The sequence below is a fragment of the Cuculus canorus genome, chromosome 8, assembly GCF_017976375.1.
Source record: "Cuculus canorus isolate bCucCan1 chromosome 8, bCucCan1.pri, whole genome shotgun sequence".
NCBI classification, from domain to species: domain Eukaryota; kingdom Metazoa; phylum Chordata; class Aves; order Cuculiformes; family Cuculidae; genus Cuculus; species Cuculus canorus.
This window is the reverse complement of record NC_071408.1, coordinates 2861874-2886044: the sequence shown is the minus strand read 5'-3', so window position 1 is coordinate 2886044 and position 24171 is coordinate 2861874. Positions and strand designations below refer to the sequence as shown.

The window sequence follows — 24171 nt, the reverse complement described above, 5'->3', positions numbered from 1 at the left end:
TAGGCGGCGCTGCCGCGGAGGGGCACCAAGAGCACCCCGAGCATCCCGAGACACGCACCGCCCGGCCATGATCCTGCCCTGCGCCCTGCTGGCCGCGCTCCTGGCGCCCGGCATCGCCGGTGAGTCGCTCCTGCTCCTTCCCATCCCGTCCTGTCTCTTCCCATCCCGTCCCGTCCCTTCCCATCCCGCCCCGTCTCTTCCTATCCCATCCTGACCCTTCCCAACTCATCCTGTCTCATCGAATGCCATCTCGTCCTGTCCCTTCCCATCCCGTCTTGTCCCTTCCCACCCCATTGAATGCCTTCCATTCCCATCCTGTCCCTTCTCATCCCATCCTGTCCCATTCCCATCCTGTACCATCCTGTCCTGTCCCTTCTCATCTTATCCTGTCCCATTCCCGTCCTGTACCATCCTGTCCCTTCCCATTCCATCAAATGCCTTCCATTCCCATCCTGTCCCTTCTCATCCCATCCTGTCCCATTCCCATCTTGTACCATCCCATCCTGTCCCTTCTCATCCCATCCTGTCCCATTCCCATCCTGTATCATTCCATTCCCATCCTGTCCCTTCCCATTCCATCAAATGCCTTCCATTCCCATCCTGTCCCTTCTCATCCCATCCTGTCCCATTCCCATCCTGTACCATCCCATCCTGTCCCATTCCCATCCTGTCCCATCCTGTCCTGTCCCTTCTCATCTTATCCTGTCCCATTCCCATCCTGTACCATGCCATTCTCATCCTGTCCCTTCCCGTTCCATCAAATGCCTTCCTATCCCATCCTGTCCCACCCTATCCTGTCCCTTTCGTTCCATCGAATGCCTTCCCGTCCCGTTCCATCGAATGCCACCCCATCCCATGGCTCGGCAGAGCAGGAGCAAGCGGATCTCTGCCCTCCTCAGCCGCAGAATGGATTTGCTGTTCTCCTCTGTTCTGTAGTTTCTGGGACTTTTTGCAGGGGCATGGAGCGATAGGACAAGGGGAATGGCTTTAAGTCAGAAGGGGGAAGATTTAGATTAGACATTGGGTAGAAATTCTTCACGATATGGGTGGTGAGGCCCTGGCCCAGGTTGCCCAGTGCAGCGGTGGCTGCCCCATCCCTGGAGGAGTTCAAAGCCAGGTTGGATGGGGCTTGGAGCAACCTGATCCAGTGGGAGGTGTCCCTGCCCATGGCAGGGGGTTGGAACTCTTATTATAATCTTTAATGTCCTTTCCAACCTAAACCATCCTGTGATTCTATGGTAGAACAGGTGTCAGGCTCTGAGGTGATCCAGCCTCTCTGCGGAGGTTTATTGCTGTTGGGAAACACAGGCAGATCCCTGTGCTTTCCCTAATAACACCGCTCAAAGGCTGCTGTGAAGCACTGCTGACCCACGTGGGAGCAGTTAGGACGCTGCTATAGCCGTGCACGGCGCTCACCAGAGCGTTTGGTCTCATTCCAGCCAACCCCTGCTGCTCCAACCCCTGTCAGAACAGAGGAGTCTGCATGACTACAGGATTTGATCGGTATGAATGTGACTGCACGAGGACAGGATATTACGGGGAAAACTGTACGACGCGTAAGTATCTTAAATCCCTTCTCATGGAAATGAAATTGGGGAACTCTGATCCAGGACGGCAGGTTGTTTTCTGTAGCTAACTTAGCAATCTTTCTGTCAATGCTCGCAGCGGAATTCTTCACGTGGCTGAAGCTGACATTGAAACCTTCACCAAATACTGTCCACTACATCCTCACCCACTTCAAAGGAGCCTGGAATATCGTCAACAATATTCCCTTCTTACGGGATGCTATTATGAGATATGTATTAATGTGTAAGTACGAGTTTTCTCTTCTAGGTGGCAGAAGTTACTTGTAGGACTCCAGAACCTTACACTCGGTCGGTCCATATATAAAGTTTGTGAGCTAAAACGCTCCAAAGCACAAACATGCCAAAGCAAATTTAGGATTTTGGCATGTTGCAGATTTGTGTGAAGTGTGCTTTGCAATAGAAACGCGTTTTGCTCTTATCTCTAATCAAATCCAGGAGTTTGCTAGCATAAACTTTGCACCAACTTGCCTCTGTTAATAGCTGGATCCAGCTGGTGATCCACGACCCAGTCCTGTTGCTGTGATCCCATTTAAAATCAGTAACTGATATGTGTGGAATTTGTTACGCAGCTGTTGTCAAAAATAGCTGAAAAGATCTGGTGCTGTGATTTACTTCTTGAGACTGAAATGTACAGTTGAAAATAAAAGAAAACCCCACCTTTTATTGTCTTTTGCAGCCCGATCGCACTTGATCGACAGCCCACCGACTTACAATAGTGATTATAATTACAAAAGCTGGGAAGCTTATTCCAATCTTTCCTATTACACAAGAAGCCTTCCACCAGTAGGACTTGACTGTCCAACACCAATGGGAGTGAAAGGTAAGGAAAAAAGCAGATGGCCTAATATGCGCTTCTAGGAATTTCTGCTTGTCTTATCCTCTCGGAAAACACCCTGAGACCTGCTTGGCTAAAACCATTTTTCAACGTAGCTGGCTTAACGGGAGCCACGGTTTCGATAGAGAACTATTCTGGTTCTCGTTATTGAATTACACGCTAAAAGCAGGGCATTTAGTAGTTTCTAAAACCAAGGAAGTGAGCACAGAAAAGCAGATAATTCCCCTTGTTTCTGTGCTGCTGCCCTTCAATAATGCATTGAAAGCCTTAACCGTTTTTGCTGGGAACAACATAAAAGTACTGCGCGAACATAGTTGCTTTGAGTGTCTCACTATTTCTTTTCCCTCATAGGTAAGAAGGAGCTCCCAGATTCAAAGCTGATTGTGGAGAAGTTTTTGCTAAGGAAGAAATTTATTCCCGACCCACAGGGCACAAATGTGATGTTTACATTCTTTGCCCAACACTTCACTCATCAGTTCTTCAAGACGGACCACAAGAAGGGACCTGGCTTCACTAAAGCTTTCGGCCACGGGGTACGATAATAGCTCTGTGACTTGACCACAGCCCTTGGTTCTTAGGAGCTCCTGAGCAGCTCGAATGGGACCTTCCAGGTTGTCAGGGTACACAAACACAGGTGCATTTACATGCAACACTGTTTGCCGCAAACCAATGGGTTTTCCCCTTCTGTAACCTCTCCTGAGGCAAAATTGCAGCACTCGATAGCATCTCTTCCTGGGTCAGAACTGCTTGGGCAAAGCATGTGGTTCTGTTTAAAACAGCTGTACAGTGATCTGTAGGACTTTCATTCTTCTCAAGAATCCACTTTCACCTAAAGTATGTTAAGTTCTGGATACTTTCTGGCTCTGGAAACTTTCTCCAGTTGCGAAGAGCTGTATCTAGTACTCTGAAGTAGCTTGGGTGCTGCTCATTGAAGAGACTTCGTTTAAAAAGGACTTAAAAGGCAGACTTGGATTTAAGATCTTTATCTACAAAACACGCAGCCTTTAGGCAAAGTTCTTCAGTAGAAGTGTAGCGTGTATGCCTAAACCAGCCATAAAATACCTGTGTGTATACAGAGAGCTGCCTGCCTAATAGAAAGCTGCTGACACTTCGTACAGAGTCCTCTTAAACTGCCTGTTGATTTAAAAATCTGCTTTTATGCAGAGACGGCTCCAGTTGCCAGGAAATAATTTGGCTTCATCTTAAATATCTGTGTGTGTTACTTATAAGGAAATTATAATGTAATTAAAAGGTAAACGTCTATGGGTGCCTGTAGGAGTTCATCCCTTAGAAGTAGGACCTATCCTAAAACAGCCAAAAATGCAGCTTGGCTTCACGTTCTAAATGCTTTTATTTTATAGGTTGACTTGAACCATATTTATGGAGAGACTCTGGAGAGACAACTTAAACTGAGGCTCCTGAAGGATGGAAAGCTAAAGTACCAGGTATGTCTTACCTCAGAATCCCTGCTTTCATAGATGACACGTAATTCCTAAATCTGTCACTCTGTGCATGATGTAGTTGATCTAAAGTGTGAGCCTAAAGTCAGCACTAATGGAATCAACACAGCTTAATTCATAAGCACTGTAGCTTACGACTCTCGTTTTGTCCTTTCTCTCCCTGCTTTGTAGATGATCGATGGAGAAATGTATCCGCCAACAGTGAAGGACACTCAGGCGGAGATGATCTACCCTCCTCACGTACCTGAACACCTGCAGTTCTCTGTCGGGCAGGAGGTGTTTGGTTTGGTCCCAGGATTGATGATGTACGCTACAATATGGCTGAGGGAACACAACCGGGTCTGCGACATCCTGAAACAGGAGCATCCCGAGTGGGACGATGAGCAGCTCTTCCAGACTACTAGGCTCATATTGATAGGTGAGTGTCACTCTTATCTACACGTGACTCTGACCCTCTCTGCAGTGTGACATTTCTATGCGTTATCTACTGCAGTAGGTGTATTAAGAAGAGAAGCTACGAAGCTAGAAGAAATTGCTATGAGGGCGTACATCTGAGCCTTTGACCCGTCACTGGGGTTGTGTTAAGATACAGCTTCCTCTCAGCTGTGTTAAAGGCAGAACTGAAAAAAAAAACGAGCTAAGTAATACGTAATTCCCTTTTCCAAGGGAAACAGAAGTGAAGTAGTGAAAAGACAGGAAGCTGACCTCAGCTTCTCAGGGAGAAAGGCTAAATGACCTCAGGCTCTCAGAGCTTGTAGGGGGTTTTGTGGGTGTTTTCCCCTGGGGTTGGGTCAGTTCAGGTATGCTTTAAAAGCAAGGCTGTGACTAAGTCTACAGTTCAGGCAGTTACGTAAATTGTAGTTCTACATAGTCCTCCTGTCTTAATTGTCTGTTCAGTGGTATTCCATCTTAGAATCACAGAATGGTTTGAGTTGGAAGCGACCTTAAAGATCATCTCGTTCCAAACCCCCTGCCATGGACACGGACACCTCCCACTAGAACTGTTTGTGTAAATATACTTGTATATTGTGTTACTACCTGGTGTAAAGGTACATTAAGCTTAAAAAGAGCAGCTTGGAAAGTGAGAGTTGCTTTCGGAGACCAGCTTTCTTCATTATCCCCTACTTCTATCCTAGAGAGCATTGTAACTGAACGCAGTCTAGATACCGGCTAGAAGCAGGCTATAGAAAACACTTCTCTACCATAACCAAAAACTTTTGGGATCTTAAGTACTGTGCCACCCCTTGTTCTTAGATAAAATGATATGAATCATTTACTGTAAGAGATAACAGAATGCTGCAGCATCTGCCACTCCTGATTTTTCTTTAAGAGCAGTTCAGCAGTGGTTACCCTCCTCTGAGAGGAAATACCATTTGAAGTTTCTACGGCAATCGGTACCAATGTTCTCTCCTGTTTCATTGACCAACAGGAGAGACAATCAAGATCGTTATCGAGGACTACGTGCAACATTTGAGTGGCTACCACTTCAAACTCAAGTTCGATCCTGAGCTGCTGTTCAACCAGCGATTTCAATACCAGAACCGGATTGCAGCCGAATTCAATACTCTCTACCACTGGCACCCACTTCTGCCGGACACGTTCCAGATACACGACCAGGAGTACACTTTCCAGCAGTTCCTCTACAACAACTCCATAATGCTTGAACACGGCCTTTCCCACATGGTGAAATCTTTCTCCAAGCAAAGTGCTGGCAGGGTAGGTACTTCCTCAAGTTGCTTGTGACCCAACAGAGACCTAAACTGGGGATGGGACAAAGGGGTAAAATAAAGCCCTCCGGAATTCATCAGATCCTATAAAGGCACAACTTCCTCATGGCTCTTAGCAGGAGATCTTACTACTTTTCATCTTTATTAAATAGGTTGCTGGTGGGAAGAATGTTCCTGCTGCAGTACAGAAAGTAGCAAAGGCTTCGATTGACCAAAGCAGGCAGATGCGATACCAGTCCTTGAATGAGTACAGGAAACGCTTCATGTTGAAACCCTTCAAATCATTTGAAGAACTTACAGGTAAATATTTTCATCCTTCCTAGCAAACAAGGGCCCTTCTTTTAAAACGGCCAGCAGTCTTGCAATGCTACTGCTGGACCAGAACAGGATCGTGTTGCCATGAAAATAGGATCTTTTTCCACTTACGGGTTTTTTAATTCATCAATAATTGCAGGAGAAAAAGAAATGGCAGCGGAACTGGAAGAGCTTTATGGAGACATTGATGCTATGGAGCTGTATCCAGGCCTCCTGGTAGAAAAGCCACGCCCAGGTGCCATCTTTGGTGAAACAATGGTGGAGATCGGAGCACCGTTCTCTCTGAAGGGACTGATGGGAAATGCGATCTGCTCCCCCGAGTACTGGAAGCCCAGCACCTTTGGTGGAAAAGTGGGCTTCGAAATAATCAATACAGCCTCCTTACAGAAGCTCATCTGCAACAACGTGAAAGGGTGTCCTTTCACTGCTTTCCACATCTTAAATCCTGAACCCACAGAGGCAACTATTAATGTTAGTACCTCAAAAACAGCAATGGAAGATATCAACCCCACACTACTACTGAAAGAGCGATCTGCTGAGTTGTAAAAATCCATCTATCTATCTATTTATTTAACTATATATAATAATTTATTCTATTTATAGTTTAAAGTGTTTAAAAACAAAAAAAAAACTTGAGCATCTTCATTGTGGGGGTTGTCCTAGATTCCTTACTCAGGTAAGGCTTCCATTTACAAAAGGGATTTTCTGTGTCTGAGCTCTACGGTGGTGAATCCCTTGTTTAAAGTCTTCTGTAACAGAACTATGTATTCCAAAGTGGACAAAGATTCCAGCTTTTTTTAATGTTGTTTTAATACTTGACAAAGGGGTTTTGGTGTTTTTGTCTTTTCGCTTGATAGATCACATAACACTACAAAATAAGGTTATTGCCTCAGCAATTTCTTAAACTTGAAAACGGGCCATTGAACTAAAATAGCAAGAAAATTTGACTCGATGAAAACTACCAGAAAAGATCATGAATTCAACACAAGAACTCAAAGATTAACCAAAAATACGTATACTTGAGACTCGCTTATTGATGTAAAGTTAGAAAGCACATTGCATTTATTGGTGGTACTACCTCTCCCTCATTGCAAATAAGGCACTTTGTACAGTAACTTATGTTTGTTTTTATGTGTAAATCTACTTTCATGTGGCATTATACTATTTTTAATTTAATTATTTAAAGAAACTAGAACTTCTCTTGGCTCTTGTTTTTGAAGCGTTAAGTCAGAGAAGTATTATTTGTGTAAGAGGACGATATTAAGGCACTGAGCTCAGCAATAACTGACTCTCTCAGGCTGCAACACAAGGCTGCTCGCATTTTGATAGAGATGTTTTATTATGCAAGTTTGGGGAGGTTTGAAACTTAATCCAAAGTATTAGTGTTCTTTCCATAGCTGTCGTTGTATGGTCTACTTGATAAGGTAACAATATCTATCACTTTAAGAACAAATGGACAGTATAGCTTTAGGTAGGGATGTGACCGTAGTATAGCTTTGTGTACCTGAAACCTGGATATTACTGGGGAATAGTGGAAGTCGAGGAGCAGAGAAATGGATACAGAATAGATCTGGCAAAACTTAAAGCCATCATGACTTAAATACAGCTTATGTCTACATACATAAGCCACACTTGTGACTTATAGTTCTATTTATTGGAGGGAAGAGGGATAATGTTTTGTTTCTAACTTATAAACAGAGGCATTTTAAGTGGCTTAATCTTAAATAAAACTGGCTAGCTAGCACAAAATCTCCTAGACGTAGTTGTCCTGATCCGGCACTGAAATATCTAGTCTCATCTGGGCACATAAGAAGTTACAGAGGGTCTTGTACCAGCACTTCGAACTTTGCATATAAGGGTATCTTTTTTTTAATTTCTAGAGAGGAAATGTAGAAGATGATCTTCCCATAAAAACAGCTGGGGAACTGTAGGGAAAAAGAAAGAGTCACTTCAGACGGGAATAGAGCAGCAACCTGGTACTCTGTGCCCCTGCCCAAAATTCCTTGGCTACTTGTGGAAAAGGACTTGAGTTTTACGTTACATCTGAATCTCTCAGACACTTGTAGAGGCTTGTGAACCGTCACGGCTACGGCACTAGTATAGTTTGACTGTGACTTCTGTGTCTCTAAACGAATCGACACATTCCGATTTACCTTTTACTGTGCAAGTTTGATTGTTAGTGTGAATGGGAGATCTCAATTCAGCTGTAGTGAGCGATACCAGGGACCAGTTTGATTTTGGTATGAATGCTCTGGGAGAAAGAAGGGCCTTTGTTGCTTTTTCTGTTTGAAGCACGAAGAAGGGAAGAACTTCGCTCATCCCGTGTTAGAAAGTGGTCAGTACTGTGTCTGCTGACAACCAAAACCGCTTGGACACTTGTTAAACACGTAGTGGTTATTCAGATCCAGCTTTGGAACACACTTCTTCAGAGCACCCTTCTGCCATTGACGAGGAAAAGTGTTTGGCCGAGAGCCAAAGAGAGACAAGTTGGGACAGATCTAGTTATTTTTGGGGTAGGTAAAGAGGGATTCCTCAGATCCTGTCACCCGAGTGAAGTCTTAAGCTGCTTCAGAGAGGAATCGTGTTCATCCTGCATTTTGTTCTCTGCATTCACATTTCAACAGTCACTCGCCTGTGACCCAACCTGCTGGGTTTGGCTGGGTTCAAGTTGCTCGTAATAACTGTGTATGTTTGAGATTATTTATTTAAAATTCTGTGAATTGTTTTTCACTTTATTTTTGTAGGACAAGAATGTTTTTAAAATGCAATTGTTTATATAAATAAATTACCTCCATGGGCTCAGTTGCACTGATTTCTTTCACACTTAATACCGCTGAAGGAACTCTTTCATCTTTGCTGCTTTAAGATTAAATGCAGAACACCGGGGAATTATTAACACCTCACAACAAAGACAGAATTAAACTTCTGTCTTTGCACGGAGGGATGTGAGCTGGAAAGATGGGCAGTGGGGCTGCGGCACGAGCAGGGGGTACTTGATAAACGCCGAGGCAGGAACTGCATGGGTTGGTGCAACATGTTCCTCCAAATATGAGGACAGGCTGAGAGAGTTGGGGTTGTTCAGCCCGGAGAAGAGAAGGCTCTGAGGAGATTTCATAGTGACCTTCCAGTACCTGAAGGGGCTACAAGGAAGCTGGGGAGGGGCTGTTCCCAAAGGTGGTGATAGGATGAGGGGCAATGGGGATAAAGTGGAGAGGGGCAGATTTAGACTGGACAGAAGGAGGAATTTCTTCACCATGAGAGTGGTGAGGCCCTGGCCCAGGTTGCCCAGGGAAGCTGTGTTTGCCCCATCCCTGGAGGTGTTCCAGGCCAGGTTGGATGGGCCTTGGGCAGCCTGAGCCAGTGGGAGGTGTCCCTGCCTATGGCAGGGGGTTGGGACTGGATGGGCTTTGAGGTCCCTTCCAACCCAAACTATTCTAAGATTCTATGAAATGAAGAGCAACTCTGAGGACATCCAATTTCATCCCTATGTTTCTGCCTTGGATAAGAAACAATAGCAAACAACAGGGGATCGTGCCTGTTGTACAGCCTCAGTCGACTCCTCCACCCAGCCACTGACCAAATGTCCCCTCTAGATCCCTTCTGTGCCCAGTGCCCCATGATCATCCCAGGGCTGACTGTCTCCAACACTGCCCCATCCCAATATTTGTGCCTCATCTTCTCACAACCTGTTTCTAGCGATCAACTCAATAGCTACAGCCCTTTACCCAGAGTCACCTTCCTTCCAACCATCCAAAATTCTCCTTGATCCTCTCAGGGACCAACAGCTCCATACCTGTGACAACCCACCAGCTTGGGACTACGACAGTCCTCCAGCCCATCCTCTGTAGCTCCTTTCCATTTCCACCAGCGCACAGTTCCCTTCTATTCCTATTGTACCTAAACACCTCCAGCAACTCTCAAAACTCAGTCCTGATCGCTTCAGCGCCCACCTTCAGCCTCAAAAATTCAACATCCAGAGGGCACCTCCAAGAGCATCACCCCAGTCCCCCTCCAGGCCACAGAGGTTCTCTGTGGAAGGAGGAACGTGCAGACCATGTATGAGCAATGTGAGGGTTTTGCTTTAACCATCAATTAACTCATTCACTCTACAAGTTACTTCATTTCTGACATGTTTCTGCTTTGAGGGGAAGTCAAGCGAGGGAGGGAGTGAAGATGAGGCCAGTCGGTTCCTGAGGAGGAGGATGGGATGGGGAGGCACCGCATGGGGAGGCGCAGCAGTGAGAAGGCAGCAGCAAGGTCATAGCAGAGAAGGTGTTCCAGGTGACTGCTGCCCTAATTAGGGAAGGGCCAGTCCGGATGGATTTGGCATACGATGGATGAGATAGCTCAATCGTGGAGGAGCTCCTCCTTCCCTCTGAGCAGGGGCATGTCCTGATGATACAAAAGGCAAGAATGTTCCTCAGAGGAAACCTGCCCTGTGAAATACTTGCTCTCCAGCCTGGGTTGAGGTAACTGTTTCACCCAAGGCAATATGGTGAAGGAAGGGGGATCAGTGTTTAAGTCATAGCCTTGGAGGCAAGTCCATCAAGGAGCATGAGAGCAGCATGCCTTGGGAGCAGGTCAGCGTACGCCATCCCCCTTACTGAAGGCTTTTGCCGTGGGTCATTCGCTCTCTTGCCCACTGCGTAAGAGATCTTTATGGGCACTGAGCTGGAGCCCCGCAGGCATCTTGACCAGGTTTATTACTTCTGATATGCTTGTGGGAGGTGTGCTGACCTTCACACTGGAGCACTAATGCTCTCAGGGCTCCCACCTTACCCACGTAAGAAGGTTTCAGCAAACTTGGTATCACAAACAGCTTCTGCTTTGCAAGAAAATACCCCTTCGGCTTCCAGCATCAATCCAGAAAAGCCATGAGGTAGTTTGCCCAAGCTGCAGGAAGGGTGGGAAGGAGAGGGGGGACTCAGATTGAGGAGGATGGACATGTCACTGGTTCCTTGCAGCTATTGAAATAGGTGAACAGCTCTGGAAAAGCCTATTGCAAAGATGTGCCGTTTCATTTGGAAGACCAGAGAGGAAAAAAAACCCACCAGCTGTAAGAATATATCTATAGGACAGAAAGGAGCAGGCCAACTTGTCCTGGCCTACTTAGGGGCTGAGCACAATGGATAGAGAGGATATTAAAGCTTGTGAGATTGTTTGTCCTCAGTTCTGAGCAAGTCAGGTTGCCCAGAGAAGTGGTGGCTGCCCCATCCCTGGAGGTGTCCAAGGCCAGGTTGGATGGGGCTTGGAGCAACCAGATCCAGTGAGAGGTGTCCCTGCCCATGGCAGGGAGTGGAACTGGATGAGCTTTGAGGTCCCTTCCAATCCAACCCATTCTATGACTCTACCCAGCAGGTATTAGCACTCAGATAGAACGCAAAGCACAGGAAACCCAGATTTTGGGGAAGAAGGCAACTAGCATACAAATCATCTACTTTCAAACCATCTACTTTCAAACCAATCCACTGCATAGGTGTTCGGGATGTAGCCCGCAGCAGGGCACGTCTACAGAAAGTTGAAAACACATTGCATCTTCTAACCAACAGTTATTCTCATATTCTTTCCTTCTGTTAATTAGTAGCTGTCACCAAAAAGAAACTGGGAAAATACAAAGTGTCACATAACTAGGAGCTTCCTGCTTTCAATTGTCTCAGATCTTTACTTAATAGAATCATAGAATAGTTTGGGTTGGAAGAGACTTTAACGATCACCCAGTTCCACCCCCCTGCCATGGGCAGGGACACCTCCCACTGGCTCAGGCTGCCCAAGGCCCATCCAACCTGGCCTGGAACACCTCCAGGGATGGGGCAGCCACAGCTTCCCTGGGCAACCTGGGCCAGGGCCTTACCACTCTCATGGGGAAGAAATTCCTCCTTATGTCCAGTCTAAATCAGCCCCTCTCCAGTTTACCCCCATTGCCCTTCGTCCTATTGCTACAGTAGCAAAGGATTAGCGCATGCTTCTGTCTCAGGATAAAGCCAAAACTACCTGCAAAAAGTACAGGAGAATCCTGCAGGAAATGCATTCTTGCTCTGCACTTTATTTTTTCACGGTAACCGGGTGTAGCTCATTACTTCAGGCTCACACAGTAGTGGATATAGGTGTGTGCAAGCATCCTTGTTCAAACCTGCCCTGCTGACAGGGAATTTTAACACCCATTCATTTTCCACAAAAGGACTGCATTTCTGGTAGACTTTTCTCCAGGAGCACATGAGGCTTTTGAAACACACACGCTGAAATGGGCAAGAAAGTGAAAGCAATGCCCATGGCAGCTGGAGATGACACGTTCCCCAAACAGCACGCCGTCTCATCTTACTTTTCCCTATACCGTGGAGATCTACCTAAAGAAAATATTTTCCTAAGCCTGCGTTAAGAAAACATTGTGCAAATGATATTGGGTTTCACGTAATGCCATCACGTGTGGCTGCTAATGAGGATATTGCTGAATTTAAGCTGGTGGGTTTTCAGAGATGGAGGTGAGGCCAAGACCGTGAGAAACAGCACAGCCTTGGTGCAAAACCCCAGCTCCACAGACTGCAAAAGCATCAGTTGTTCAGGATGATTTTAAGCCCCAGAAAGCTTCGGTGAACCGCGACAGAGCAATAAAACATGGCTAAAAGCCGTGATGCAGATATGTTCTCCGGTGCCTTCAAAACCTCACCCTAAGAACGACACAACTCAATATCCTTTCAGTTGTGGCTTTCGAGCCCGTTGCCTGGACAATATTCATTAATCCTGCCTAACAAATAATGGCAGAGTTGCTAAGTAGTAGTCATAGGTAATAATTAAAACAAAGCTACGTTGAACTCGCTCAGCTGTGAAATACTAGTTCTTACATAAGGCTGGACGTAACACAAGGTGATCCAATCGCGTTTTAGAGAAGCTGTTAAAAAGGTGTTATGTCCAATGAGGCAGGAAAGTACGTAATCTCAAATCTAATTCCCTAATGGGCTGAGATTTTTTATAGCACAAAGAATTTCAGTGAAAGCAGAAAAAAAAATCACATTTCTGAATTAGAAACAGATGGACTTTTCTCAGTGTTCAATAAACTGATAGAAATTGAGACAAATTCAGGACATATTTTCAGCCCCGGAAAAATAAAATCAGTTTTTTCTCATTGCTTGCTAGGTGAAATGTTCCAGTGTTTGTCACTGTAATTGACCCAGTAAACTAAAGATTTCCCAACCTGATCATGAAATAGAAGGTCTTCTTATGGATTAAGGAAAATACTTGTAACAATCCAAAGAGCAAGCTGGCATTACTATATGGTCAATAAGCTTGGATGTTCTCAATAATCTTCACTCTATATCAGAGATGGATTTCAGTCAACGATAAAAGTTCTCCTGCTCAGTAGAGGGAGATGGATAAAGCACTGTACTCGAGGTTCCACTCATTCTTCCTCAATCTGAAGAAAGAAAATGAATGCTTGCCTCAGTTTGAGGAAAATTCAAGGCACATATAAGCACTTCCCATGAGTGCCAAGTGTTTCCAATACCTACAAAACAAACGACACACGAGACTTCGAAAAGTGACTCTGCCTTAGCAGAGCCCGGAGTTTTGGGTTTGGCAGCACTTTGGTGCTTCTGAAAGCATCTCTGGAGATCTCTCCGGTATTGAAGTCCACGGCTCCCCAAGAGTGCCACCAAGTGCTCTCTACCACCACGTGCCGAATGTCTAAGTCTTTTCAGTTAAAATATCACTTGAAATAAGATACAGAGAAAATAAGAGAAGGCAATGATTAGGCTGGAGAAGAGAAGGCTCTGAGGAGATCTTACAGCAAACTTCCAGTACCTGAAGGGGCTACAAGAAAGCTGGGGAGGGACTGTTCACAAAGGCTTGTGGTGACAGGACGAGGTGCAATGGGTATGAGCTGGAGAGGGGCAGATTTAGACTGGACAGAAGGAGGAATTTCTTCACTCTGAGGGTGGTGAGGCCCTGGCCCAGGTTGCCCAGAGAAGGTCTGGCTGCCCCATCCCTGGAGGTGTTCCAGGCCAGGTTGGATGGGCCTTGGGCAGCCTGAGCCAGTGGGAGGTGTCCCTGCCCATGGCAGGGGGTCAGAACTAGATGGGCTTTAAGGTCCCTTCCAACCCAAACTATTCTATGATTCTATGATCACTGGTGGGTCAAGATCAATGGGGTTTCACAGAGCAGTTTTTAACAGCAGCAGCAAAAATAAAACCAACCAAACCATTCATTTCTCAAATGAACACTTCGTAAACAGAGAATTAAAATCCTCACGGTTCCTTGTTTTTCAGGAAGATTATTTCCTCTTTAAAATCACTTCCTCAGTCACTCCTGGTTGCAAATATTTCTCATAACTCTCTTTAAACCTTTCATGCAAACAAGTCAACATTTACTGCTGTTGTCTTCAATATTTGCCTATTCGATAATCGGGTCTACAATGACTTCAGCTTCACATCAAACTTGACATTGGAGAAGCTGCACATGATTTGAATAATACTGTTCTGCCACAAATATCATTTGCAAAGTTTCTGTCCTTTGCTAGGAAGAAGGGGCAGCTATTGTTGCAGTACTTTCCAGTCTCCATCTTCAATGGGATGCAATGGAAAGACAGGGGCAAAGCCATTTTACTGCATAATAAAACCGAAATGCAGCACCTGGGGACACTTAGGACTATGAGATGATTTGAAAAAACACTTCTGTAACTGCATATCAGATTTAGAACCGAGTTCCAAAGAAATGAAGAGCTTATCTGCTTCTCCTGACTTTGCAAAAATGGACAGGGAAACTCACTAGGAAAGGTTCCCATGAGATTTCTCTCACTTCTGCTTTCAGTCCTAGCGAGACTGGGCAAGACTAGAAAATACAGCATTTTCTATAATTCTAATGTATATTTCTTCTTCACTTACATACCAGGAATCAGAAGACAGACCGAGGAACTGTTTGCTTCAGCACTTTCATAATGGTTGGCCTGAGAAAAAATAAGAGAGAAGGATGCATTACTTCCCATCACATTAAACCTGCTTGCTCATTCTCAATCGCTATGAAATTTGCTGGGAGAACTGGAAGTCAGAAAAAGATGTAAATTTTCTTGAGTGACTAATAAAATTTTTATTTGCTTGCCTCTAGCTCCATTTTCACGGGAAGGTCCTTCCTGTAGAAAACAAGTCACATTGCCTCTGATTCAGCACATGAATGGGTAATCAACTGGGAGATTATGAATAAGATCGCTTATTATTAAGTGGCCATAAAAGCGCCCTCTTGAATAAAGCTTTGAAAGAGTAATCCGTCATCAGATTTTAGGCTAGTCTAGATTTGTGTGGCTTGCACAAAGCCAGCCCCACCTTCCAATTCACAGTCACGCTCGGTTCTTTTAAAATCGGACCAAGTTCTCCTTATTCCACTATTGACATTGAATCAAAAAGAATTTAATCATAGAATGATAGAATCATTTTGGTTGGAAAAGACCTCTAAGACCATCGAGTCCAACCATAAGCCAAACACTGCCAACTCCGCCACTAAACAATATCCCTAGGCACCACATCCACACAGCTTTCAAACATCTCCAGCGGCGTGGCTCCACCACTTTCCTCAGCAAAATCCCCTCCTCATTTCCCTACTGCACTCGCTGTTTCTCATAACCCTTAGGGCACAGACTCTTAAGACAACAAAAAGTGCATAAACCTGAACAAGAAGTTGCGTAAAAGTCTATTTTTTCCTAAACATTTTGCCTTCTAGCTTGTTTTATTCAGCCAGCTTTTACCACTCTAAATCTAGCTCAAAGCCCGGATTTGCTGTAGCCCATAAGTGTCCCAGTTTTTGTCCTCTACTGGGAGGAGACAATCTACAGAAATTTGACAGCCAGGCAAGGATTGAAGCTAAAGTTGAACGTAGATTTTGATTCAGCACTGTCCCAGCTTCTCGCTGGATGGTAAGTAGGGTGGAAATTTACATCTAAGTTGATTTAACAATGTCTGAGCCACATTTCTTATCAGAAGGTGAAGATGATCAGCGGAAGTCTTGTGCAGGGATTCGAACTTCAGGTTTGCGACCTCAGGCTGCAAATCCCACAGCCCAGTAGAGAAGACCTTGGTACCAGCTGGGAAGAAGGACCAGGATACATTTCCCACAATAGATACAGAAGTAGAAAAAAGATTTTTTTTCTTTGCTACAAAGTGGGAATATGTCTCTCCTGAATAATGGAAAGATGTTGAGCAACTCAGCTTCTGCTGGCAGGGCCAATACCGTGCAGCGCTCTCTTTGCATGTGACATATTCTTCTTATTGAGAAAGTATGTGCCTGACTGAAATAAACATGGAATCATCCAATAGTTTGGGTTGGAAGGGACCTTTGAGCTCCAGCAAAAAGCAGGGGCAGCTCTAAGGCCAGACATCAGATCTTCAGCCCATGACAGGTTTAACTGAGGTGCATCTCCATTCTTCTCAGCACTATTGGCACCTTAATTTCTATGATAAAACTACTACCCTGCCCTAAAGGTAGTTCCTTCTTCAGACCTATTTTTAAGCTGTTCCTAACAGGAAGAGAGAAGACAAATCAAGCAGACATGAGAAGCTTCCAGCTTGAAACCAGAACTACAAAAAACGACCTCTGTAACAGCTGCCCATCGATCCAGAGCTCCTCAGCAGATGTTGTCCAAGATAACGTGTCTGCGTGTCCGCAGGCGTGTGTGTGCATGCCAACAGGCTATGCCACAGGCAGGAATGTGCATTCGCGTTCGGGGAATGCAATGATCAACAACAGTCATGCAGCAGAAGAAAACAGTCTCATTTTTATGCTATATTTACAACTATTTCCTGGCTTGGAAAAGCAAAAATCAGTTGCAAAACCAGGTTACCTGTTTCATATTTATTATGAGAAATTCGATATGAGCCAACAACGCGTACTCACAGCCCAGAAGGTCAACAGTGTCCTGCACTGCATCCAAAGCAGCGTGGCCAGCAGGGCGAGGGAGGGGATTCCACCCCTCTGTTCCTCTCTTGGGAGACCTCAGCTGGAGGATTGTGTCCAGTTCTGGAATCCTCAATGTAAGAAGGAGACGGAGCTGTTGGAACAGGTCCAGAGGAGGCTATAAGGATGATTCAAGGGCTGGAGCACCTCCGGTAGGAGGACAGGCTGAGAGAGTTGGGGTTGTTCAGCCTGGAGAAGAGAAGGCTCCCAGGAGACCTTAGAGGGACCTTCCAGTAGCTGAAGGGGCTACAGGAAAGCTGAGGAGGGGCTGTTCATAAAGGCTGTGGGGATGGGACGAGGGGCAATGGGGATAAACTGGAGAGGGGCAGATTTAGACTGGGCATAAGGAGGGATTTCTCCACCATGAGAGTGGTGAGGCCCTGGCCCAGGTTGCCCAGGGAAGCTGTGGCTGCCCCATCCCTGGAGGTGTTCCAGGCCAGGTTGGATGGGCCTTGGGCAGCCTGAGCCAGTGGGAGGTGTCCCTGCCCATGGCAGGGGGCTGGAACTGGATGATCTTTAAGGTCCCTTCCAAGCCAAACTACTCTATGATTCTATGATAGGAATGTTGCAATGAATGAAATAAAGTTAATGTTTAAAAGAAAAATAAACCTATTAAGATAAATAAAAATGTATTAGCCAATAAAAGGCTTTGAACCTACTTCACAATGATATAAGAAGTTAAAACAGGTGAAATGAAACCAGTTTTAAAATAAATATATTGATAACAAGGGCCTGCTACAGGAAAAATTCTTGGAATGGCAGAGCTAAGGTTCCCTTGGTTGAATGTAAAGTTTAGATAAACAACACGATATTTTACTCTCAATTTTTAACATACTTCCAATCTACTTATAAAGTCCCTGCCTCACCAGACAAGTTTTAACCCTCCCATCAACACAGCCCTGAAATAAAAAGGGTAATTAGGACATTAGGAAGTATTTCTTCACCGTGAGAGTGTTGGGGCCCTGGCCCAGGTTGCCCAGGGAAGCTGTGGCTGCCCCATCCCTGGAGGTGTTCCAGGCCAGGTTGGATGGCCCTTGGGCAGCCTGAGCCAGTGGGAGGTGTCCCTGCCCATGGCAGGGGGGGTTGGAACTGGGTGATTTTTAAGGTCCTTTCCAACTCAAACTATTCTATGATTCTATGAAAAAACCACTGTGTGTGCACACAATAATAAAGCAGCTCTTCTCAGACATCGTGGCCACGTCCACTGCTATGGAAACTCATTCGTGACCTTTTTCCAGCTGGGTCCTGGGCTTTTCCTGATCTCATACAAAAGCATCTTTAATGGGAAGTTTATTTTGCTTAATAATATTAAGTGCATTGAGTGGACTCGTGGTGAGTAAGGAGTGGACGTGTGGAGCCACATTCATTCAGAACTGGAAGACACTTCCCCCCTCCCTAGGAAATATGAGGCTGTTTTCACCTCTTTCGCATTCTGGGAAGGGAGGAAACGTCTCCAGTTGAGACCCATGGAAATTTTCGGACAAATCTGTCTGTTGTCAAAATGTAATATTTTTATGGACAGAAGCCAAGTTCAACTAAACCGTCCTTGGGAAATATTTCTCAGGTCTAGCAAGGAATTTCTTGGTCAAAACACAGCTGAGACCTTCCCCCTTCCCTCCATTTGATGGATAATGCGGAGGTTTACCCTCTCGTGAAGACTCTCAGATAAGGGCACAGGATAAGCTTTTGCAGTGCCTCAAGCCTCCAGGTAAGTCTGTTAACTACCAATAGGTTCAGTCTTGCAGGATCACTCCTTCCCCATTGACTCCTTCCTTGCTTTTTCCTTTTTAAAAAGGACAACAAAGTTTCCACTTCTCTTCCACCAGAAAATGGGAGAATTTTGGTAGGCTGACAAGTCTTTTCCTGCCTTACACTTGTCCACACAAACGTTTTCTCACTTCATAAGGGGCCTTGTATTTCGCAGAAAGGAATTTGTCTGCAAAAGACGCTTTCCTGGAAAGGCAAAATATGGAGTTCAGCACCAACACTGATTTTGGATCGTAAAGTTAGTGCGACATTAAAATTCTAGAAAAGGTGCAAGGATCAGCTGGTTGTTCTTTGCTGAAACACTCCGGAAAGTTGCTGGTTGTCAGTGAACCTCTCATAATCTCTCCATCCTCAAATTTATAACACAGTTACTTGCTACCCACATCCAGAAGATAGCAGGCAACACACATTGCTTTTATTCTTCTGGTGACCAGACCCACCTTTCTCATGCCAGTTATCCACACCTGGAGCCTTTTCTTCCTAGAGGGAACTGCCCCAGATTGTAGGTCTCCAAGACCCACCTGCTGTATCCTGGCTTTCCCCTCCCTCTCCTGCCCTTCGTGATCTGCTGGAGAGAGCAGGGGAACTCGGGAGGCAGCCAAACCTGCCTTGCCCATCTCCCAGGAGAACCCACCTTCCGAACAGAAGTGCTGGAAAGCAAAGTCCTGAGTGAGGCAGCACCAACATCAGTTTTGCAAGAGTTTTGCAAAGAGAGGGAAAATTTTGGGCGACAAAAAGAGGCCATAAATGTCGTACATAGAGAGCCTGTAACGCAGTTCTTTGGGGGAGCTCGATGAGATAGCATCTTCTGGACAGGAAGATGCCCGTAAGTTCCCAGGCCCATCATGCTCTAAAAAGAGCCCTGGTCAAAATATATTTACACCACTTGAATGCTGTTTCTTAAATTACCACAGAAAGAATATGTTTAAACTGATTACGTTTAAATTTTCATAGAATCATAGAACAGTTCGGGTTGGAAGGGACCTTAAAGATCACCCAGTTCCAACCCCACTTGCCGTGGGCAGGGACACCTCCCACTGGCTCAGGCTGCCCAAGGCCCATCCAACCTGGCCTTTTAGGCGGAACAGAAGCCTAAGGAAAGGCTAGAGATATTTTATACTGCCTTCAAGTGAACTCAGACAAGGAGAAACCTCTTAAAATTCACCCAATATGCAAAGCAGAGTCATTGTCAAGCACAAAATGCAATGCTGAGAGCACAGCAAAAGGGCTTCTGGGAAGCAAAACAAATATATTCAAATTGGCGAGGGGAAAAGAACACCCCTATTTGTTTATTCTCGATTATTATGCTAGTCTTTCTTTCCCAGGCTTGTGAAAATAGAGCAACCAACCAGTCAATTGTTCATCCTGAGCCCATTTTAGCCATATGTGGTGTATCTGAAGCACTTCAGGGAGCAGGTCCTGAGGAGCACAAGCTTTCATGCCATCATATCCCCCTCCTTCCCCTCATTCCCAGAAACTGGTGGTAAACAAAGAGCTGAATTGCCAGGGGAGTCAGGCAATCCTGGACCCGAACTGTGCAGTCACTGAGCAAAGTTCAGCTGCAGAGCAGCCCCCGCGCAGGAAACCGGACAGGCTTTTCTTCAACAGAGAATGGAGAGTCAGCCTGCCTACGTGGCTGGAAATGATCTCAGAGTTAGGAGAAACTTGGGAATATAAACCAAAAAACTCTCTTTGTGTGATGCAATGGTTCTTGGGGCTGCCACCTCAGAGTGACAGCGATCATAGAATCATAGAATCAAAGAATCACTAGGTTGCAAAAGACCTCTTAGATCATGGAGTCCCACCATTCCTATCTGCCACTAAACCATGTCCTCAAGTACCTCGATGCAGCAGTGTCAGTGCTCGGAACAGTATAGAGTTACAACACGTGTGAGAGGGTCACCTCAGTACATCCAGCATGGAGGAAATCTGACTGACACCTTCTACACATTTCTCAAGGGACATCCCTACAGGACGCCGAGTTAGGCATATCACCCAACGGCAGAGAATGGGCACATGGGCATGGGGGAAGATGGAGAAAACCAGAAATAAGAGACCTGCTGGTGCCTAATTGCCTAAATTAAATGCACCGCACTTCGATTCCTACGCCAGGAGCTTGGAGAAGGGAAGCAGCTCCCAGATGCAGGTGAAAGGGCTCCCTGTTTTCTCCCTCCACCGTTGTCTCCTCATTCTCCTGTGTCTCCTCACGCCCCTCTCCTCTAGCACAGCTCTCTGCAGGCACAAAGACCTCGAGAAGTTTTGTGTAAAGGCTGTGCAGAGCAGACACACGTCTTGATGGCCACCTCTCACTGCTCGGCTCAGCGCCTTTGGAAGAGTGCCACAAGCACACCTGGTGGTGCATCAATGCATGTCGCTGCAGTGTGACAGAGGAAACCCAGAAATACCTCTTCTCAAGTGGGGATGTTTTGGAAGAAAGATAAGGGTATTGCATAGTAAGCTTGTTCATCACGTACCGCCAACGGATATACATCGATAGCCATTGCTGCATGGAAAATCAATTTAGAGTGCGTAAGGCCTTGGCTGGTGTTTACTTTGGCCAATGGCAACTGGGCAAACCTTGCAAGGACCTGGCCTAACGTGTTTACTTCCATGTGCGGTTATCGTTCATTAAACTCACTTATGCATAGATTTATTCTATATTTAAATACCAATAGCTCTGTGCCTCATTTGTGTGTTACTGAGTAACTCCTGGGAGTTTACACCAGTCTGAAGTAGTAAGTGCTTCCGCAATTGCAGGAGAAACATCTCAGCAGCCTTTCCTTAATGGCCATACACATTCCCAGGTGGCAGCCTCATGTCGTCAGTTCTCTCACCTCTTCCGTACGTGCAGTGCTCCATTAATCATTGCTATTTATAATGTCATGGTGCCTGGGGGTCTCCATAGGGAGCAGCTTTTGTTGTACAGAACCAAAAGAAACAACGTGAACCCTCCTGTGAAGGGCTTCCTTTTCAGAAAGACACAACAAAAGAGCGAAGCAAAGCATCAGCAGGGTGGTGGGCTACGTTCCTTGTGTAGGAAAACAAAATATCACAAGGAGGCAGAGTCAAAGATGGAGCAAAGGGAGTAATGGGAGAAAGAGGAGAAAGGGAGTGATGAAGAGAAAGCACAGGAAGAGGTGATAAAGGGCATGGTGAGAGCAAAGGAAGGATGGAAATGGAAGAGTCTGAGAAGGGGAGAAAAAGAGGAGGCATAGCATGAGGTTGGGCAAACAGGCATCGAGGACAAGCAGCCATCAGATCAGTGGACAGCACTCGGTGTCCAGACTCCCAGCTGTGCAAGGAGCCTGACATCATGCTCATCTGCGGGCAGGAAGGGGCGGCAGATATGATGTGAGCCTCCAGCTGCATCTGAGGACAGCCTCCAAGGACAGGCGCGTCTGCAGGGCCACAGTGGGGCCATGCTTCCCGCCCTCCCTCCACCGCCTCTGCTTTCTGGCAATTCCCCTTGCTTTTTATTCCTTTTCTCTTTCCCTTCTGCTGAAGAGCACATTGGTACAACCAACAAGGTCTCTCCCCAGAATATGACAGCTCAGCTCCAACCAGGAAAGTTGGATCACGGAGACCGTGAAGAAACAATTTTGAAATGTCTCTTCCAGCAGTAGGGAAAACCACCCCAGATTACGTGTTCTAAACACTGCTTGAATCCTGGAGGTGCCTGCGACGCCCCACAGGGCAGTTTCTGAGCGATGAGCATACGAGACTTCAAACTCATGGCCGAGATGGCCAAAGGATTTGAAGGCAAAGGCCGACATATCTATTTAACAGATGCATTTCTGTCATAGATTAACCAAATCTCTTTCAGATAAAAGCCATGGGAGGAGTCCAAGCGTTGTAGTCACTTTCTGATGAGCACAACAGATTTTCCAGCTGCAAGGAACATCTGGAAGAGCCTTTCATCCCACTGGGAGCCAGGAGCTCCTCAGCTCCAACAGCACAAGTTCTCTTTGCAGCCCTCAGGCAAACCAGCTGAGTGAGAGGTGCTAGAGGAGTGTTGTAAGAAAAGCAATGGGTTTGGAGTCACTGTGCTCCAAGACAGGCATCAGGGGACACTGAGGATAAGAGAAAAGTGTGTGGCGAGGTTGCTAAGAAATATTTGCCACCTTCTGGGCTCTAAAGCAAGCTGGAAGTGTTACATGGAGGCTGCATAAATACATGGGAAAATGATGAGTTACTGGTGGGAAAGCACATCAGGCTAGGGGGAAATGCTCCCCACACCAGCACTGGAGACGGCTCCGGAGCCGGAAGCACCCTTGGTCTGGAACAGCGTGTCCATACTTGAGTTACACCCATCAGTCGCGAGCGCTTCTACTGATCGTTAGAGATCACATCCCCTAAGAGAAAGATGATGAGCCCTGTTTGGGGTCGCTTTGCTCTGCTGGCCGCTGAGTTCCCACATGATGTCAGGGGGAATGGGGCTCCTTTTGATAAAACCCAGACATTTTTCCACTCTGAGGAAGGAGGTGAACCTACAGCCCCTCCTCCCGTCTGATCCTCCTCCTCTTGCTGCTTTGGGAATCCGACAGAACTATGACTCAGAAGATCCAAAAAAGAACCTTTCCTCCCCAAAGCAGTCAGTGCACAGAGCTGTGCACCTACATAGGATGATTCAGACCATCTCGAGTGTTGAAAGCTTTTTGATTTTTGGAAAATCTTCCTAAATTGTCTGAAATCATAAAGCTTCCTCTGGCTGCCTAAATTATCCATGACTTACACTAATGCATAGGAGGGAGAAATACAGTCTGGATCACTTGGTAGTGTCAAAATAAGATGAAAACATCACGATTCCTCCTTACATAATACAAAATAGCAACTTTCCTGGCTTTTGGAGGGGTTTGGATGTATAGAATAATTAAAAAGGATAGAAATTGTAAAGACAGATACCGTTTCTGCCCTCTTGGGCATCAAGACTGTCACTCAAGCAAGAAGAAACTACCCAGAGTAAAGCATTTTATAATAAGAAGAGTATAATCACATCATTGCAAGGCAGAGGAACTACGAGAACTCTAATAAAGTGAAATCCCTCTGGTCTGCAGCCAAAACGCTGGGAAGCGGAGGCTAGGAGGACTCTCTGAAAGGTATGCAGGCTTAGGCAGCCAACAGTAGTATTATGATGCTTGAAAAGCTTTTCGCAACCACGTCTGTCTAGCTCTTGAGTGGTGGCGTAACCTCGCACTTGGTTCAGTTGTTTGGAACAGCAGCAATCATTTCTTTTATAATTCAAGGACTCCGACATCCTCTGGCGATTGTTGGTAAGAAAAGTATGACTTGCAAAAAAAAATGCAGCTATGCAGACTGATTGTTTTACCATTTGCTGCTCTGCTCTGCTCTGCTCGTGGAGATGCAGCGCCAGCACAGCACCACGCAGACCTGGTGGAGACTGCAAGCAATCACGTAGGACAAATCAGTGTTTTTCCTTCAAGTAAACAAAAAAGAAAGCCTTCGGCAACTTGAGCTAATTGTAGCTGTCTGGCCTCGTGTAATTTGTCTATCACACCTTTGCCCATTATCACCCTCATTGGAAATACTCT

The 24171-nt window shown here is 45.8% G+C and overlaps 2 protein-coding genes across 2 annotated transcripts in view; one reads left to right on the top strand and one right to left on the bottom strand.

The window, feature by feature from the left end:
- Positions 1-24171, bottom strand: part of PLA2G4A (phospholipase A2 group IVA) — a 225138-nt gene that overhangs the window by 119105 nt on the left and 81862 nt on the right. Inside the window, exon 5 of the mRNA XM_054073588.1 lies at positions 14801-14858. The gene's annotated coding sequence lies outside the window, so the exon portion shown is untranslated. The remainder of the gene's footprint in view (positions 1-14800; positions 14859-24171) is intronic.
- Positions 28-8769, top strand: PTGS2 (prostaglandin-endoperoxide synthase 2). The gene is made up of 10 exons (XM_009565436.2): positions 28-119; positions 1440-1556; positions 1666-1809; positions 2263-2406; positions 2773-2954; positions 3783-3866; positions 4053-4299; positions 5311-5597; positions 5761-5908; positions 6063-8769. The coding sequence occupies exons 1-10, from the start codon at positions 68-70 to the stop codon at positions 6467-6469; spliced, it is 1812 nt and encodes a 603-aa protein (XP_009563731.1). The 5' UTR covers positions 28-67; the 3' UTR covers positions 6470-8769.

Bases quoted from the DNA above. Each gene is read 5' to 3' on its own strand.
- PTGS2 (XM_009565436.2), top strand. From the start codon at position 68: ATGATCCTGCCCTGCGCCCTGCTGGCCGCGCTCCTGGCGCCCGGCATC. The intron at 2,407-2,772 runs GTAAGGAAAAAA...TTTCCCTCATAG, and splicing joins AACACCAATGGGAGTGAAAG to GTAAGAAGGAGCTCCCAGAT. The intron at 5,598-5,760 runs GTAGGTACTTCC...TTTATTAAATAG, and splicing joins CCAAGCAAAGTGCTGGCAGG to GTTGCTGGTGGGAAGAATGT.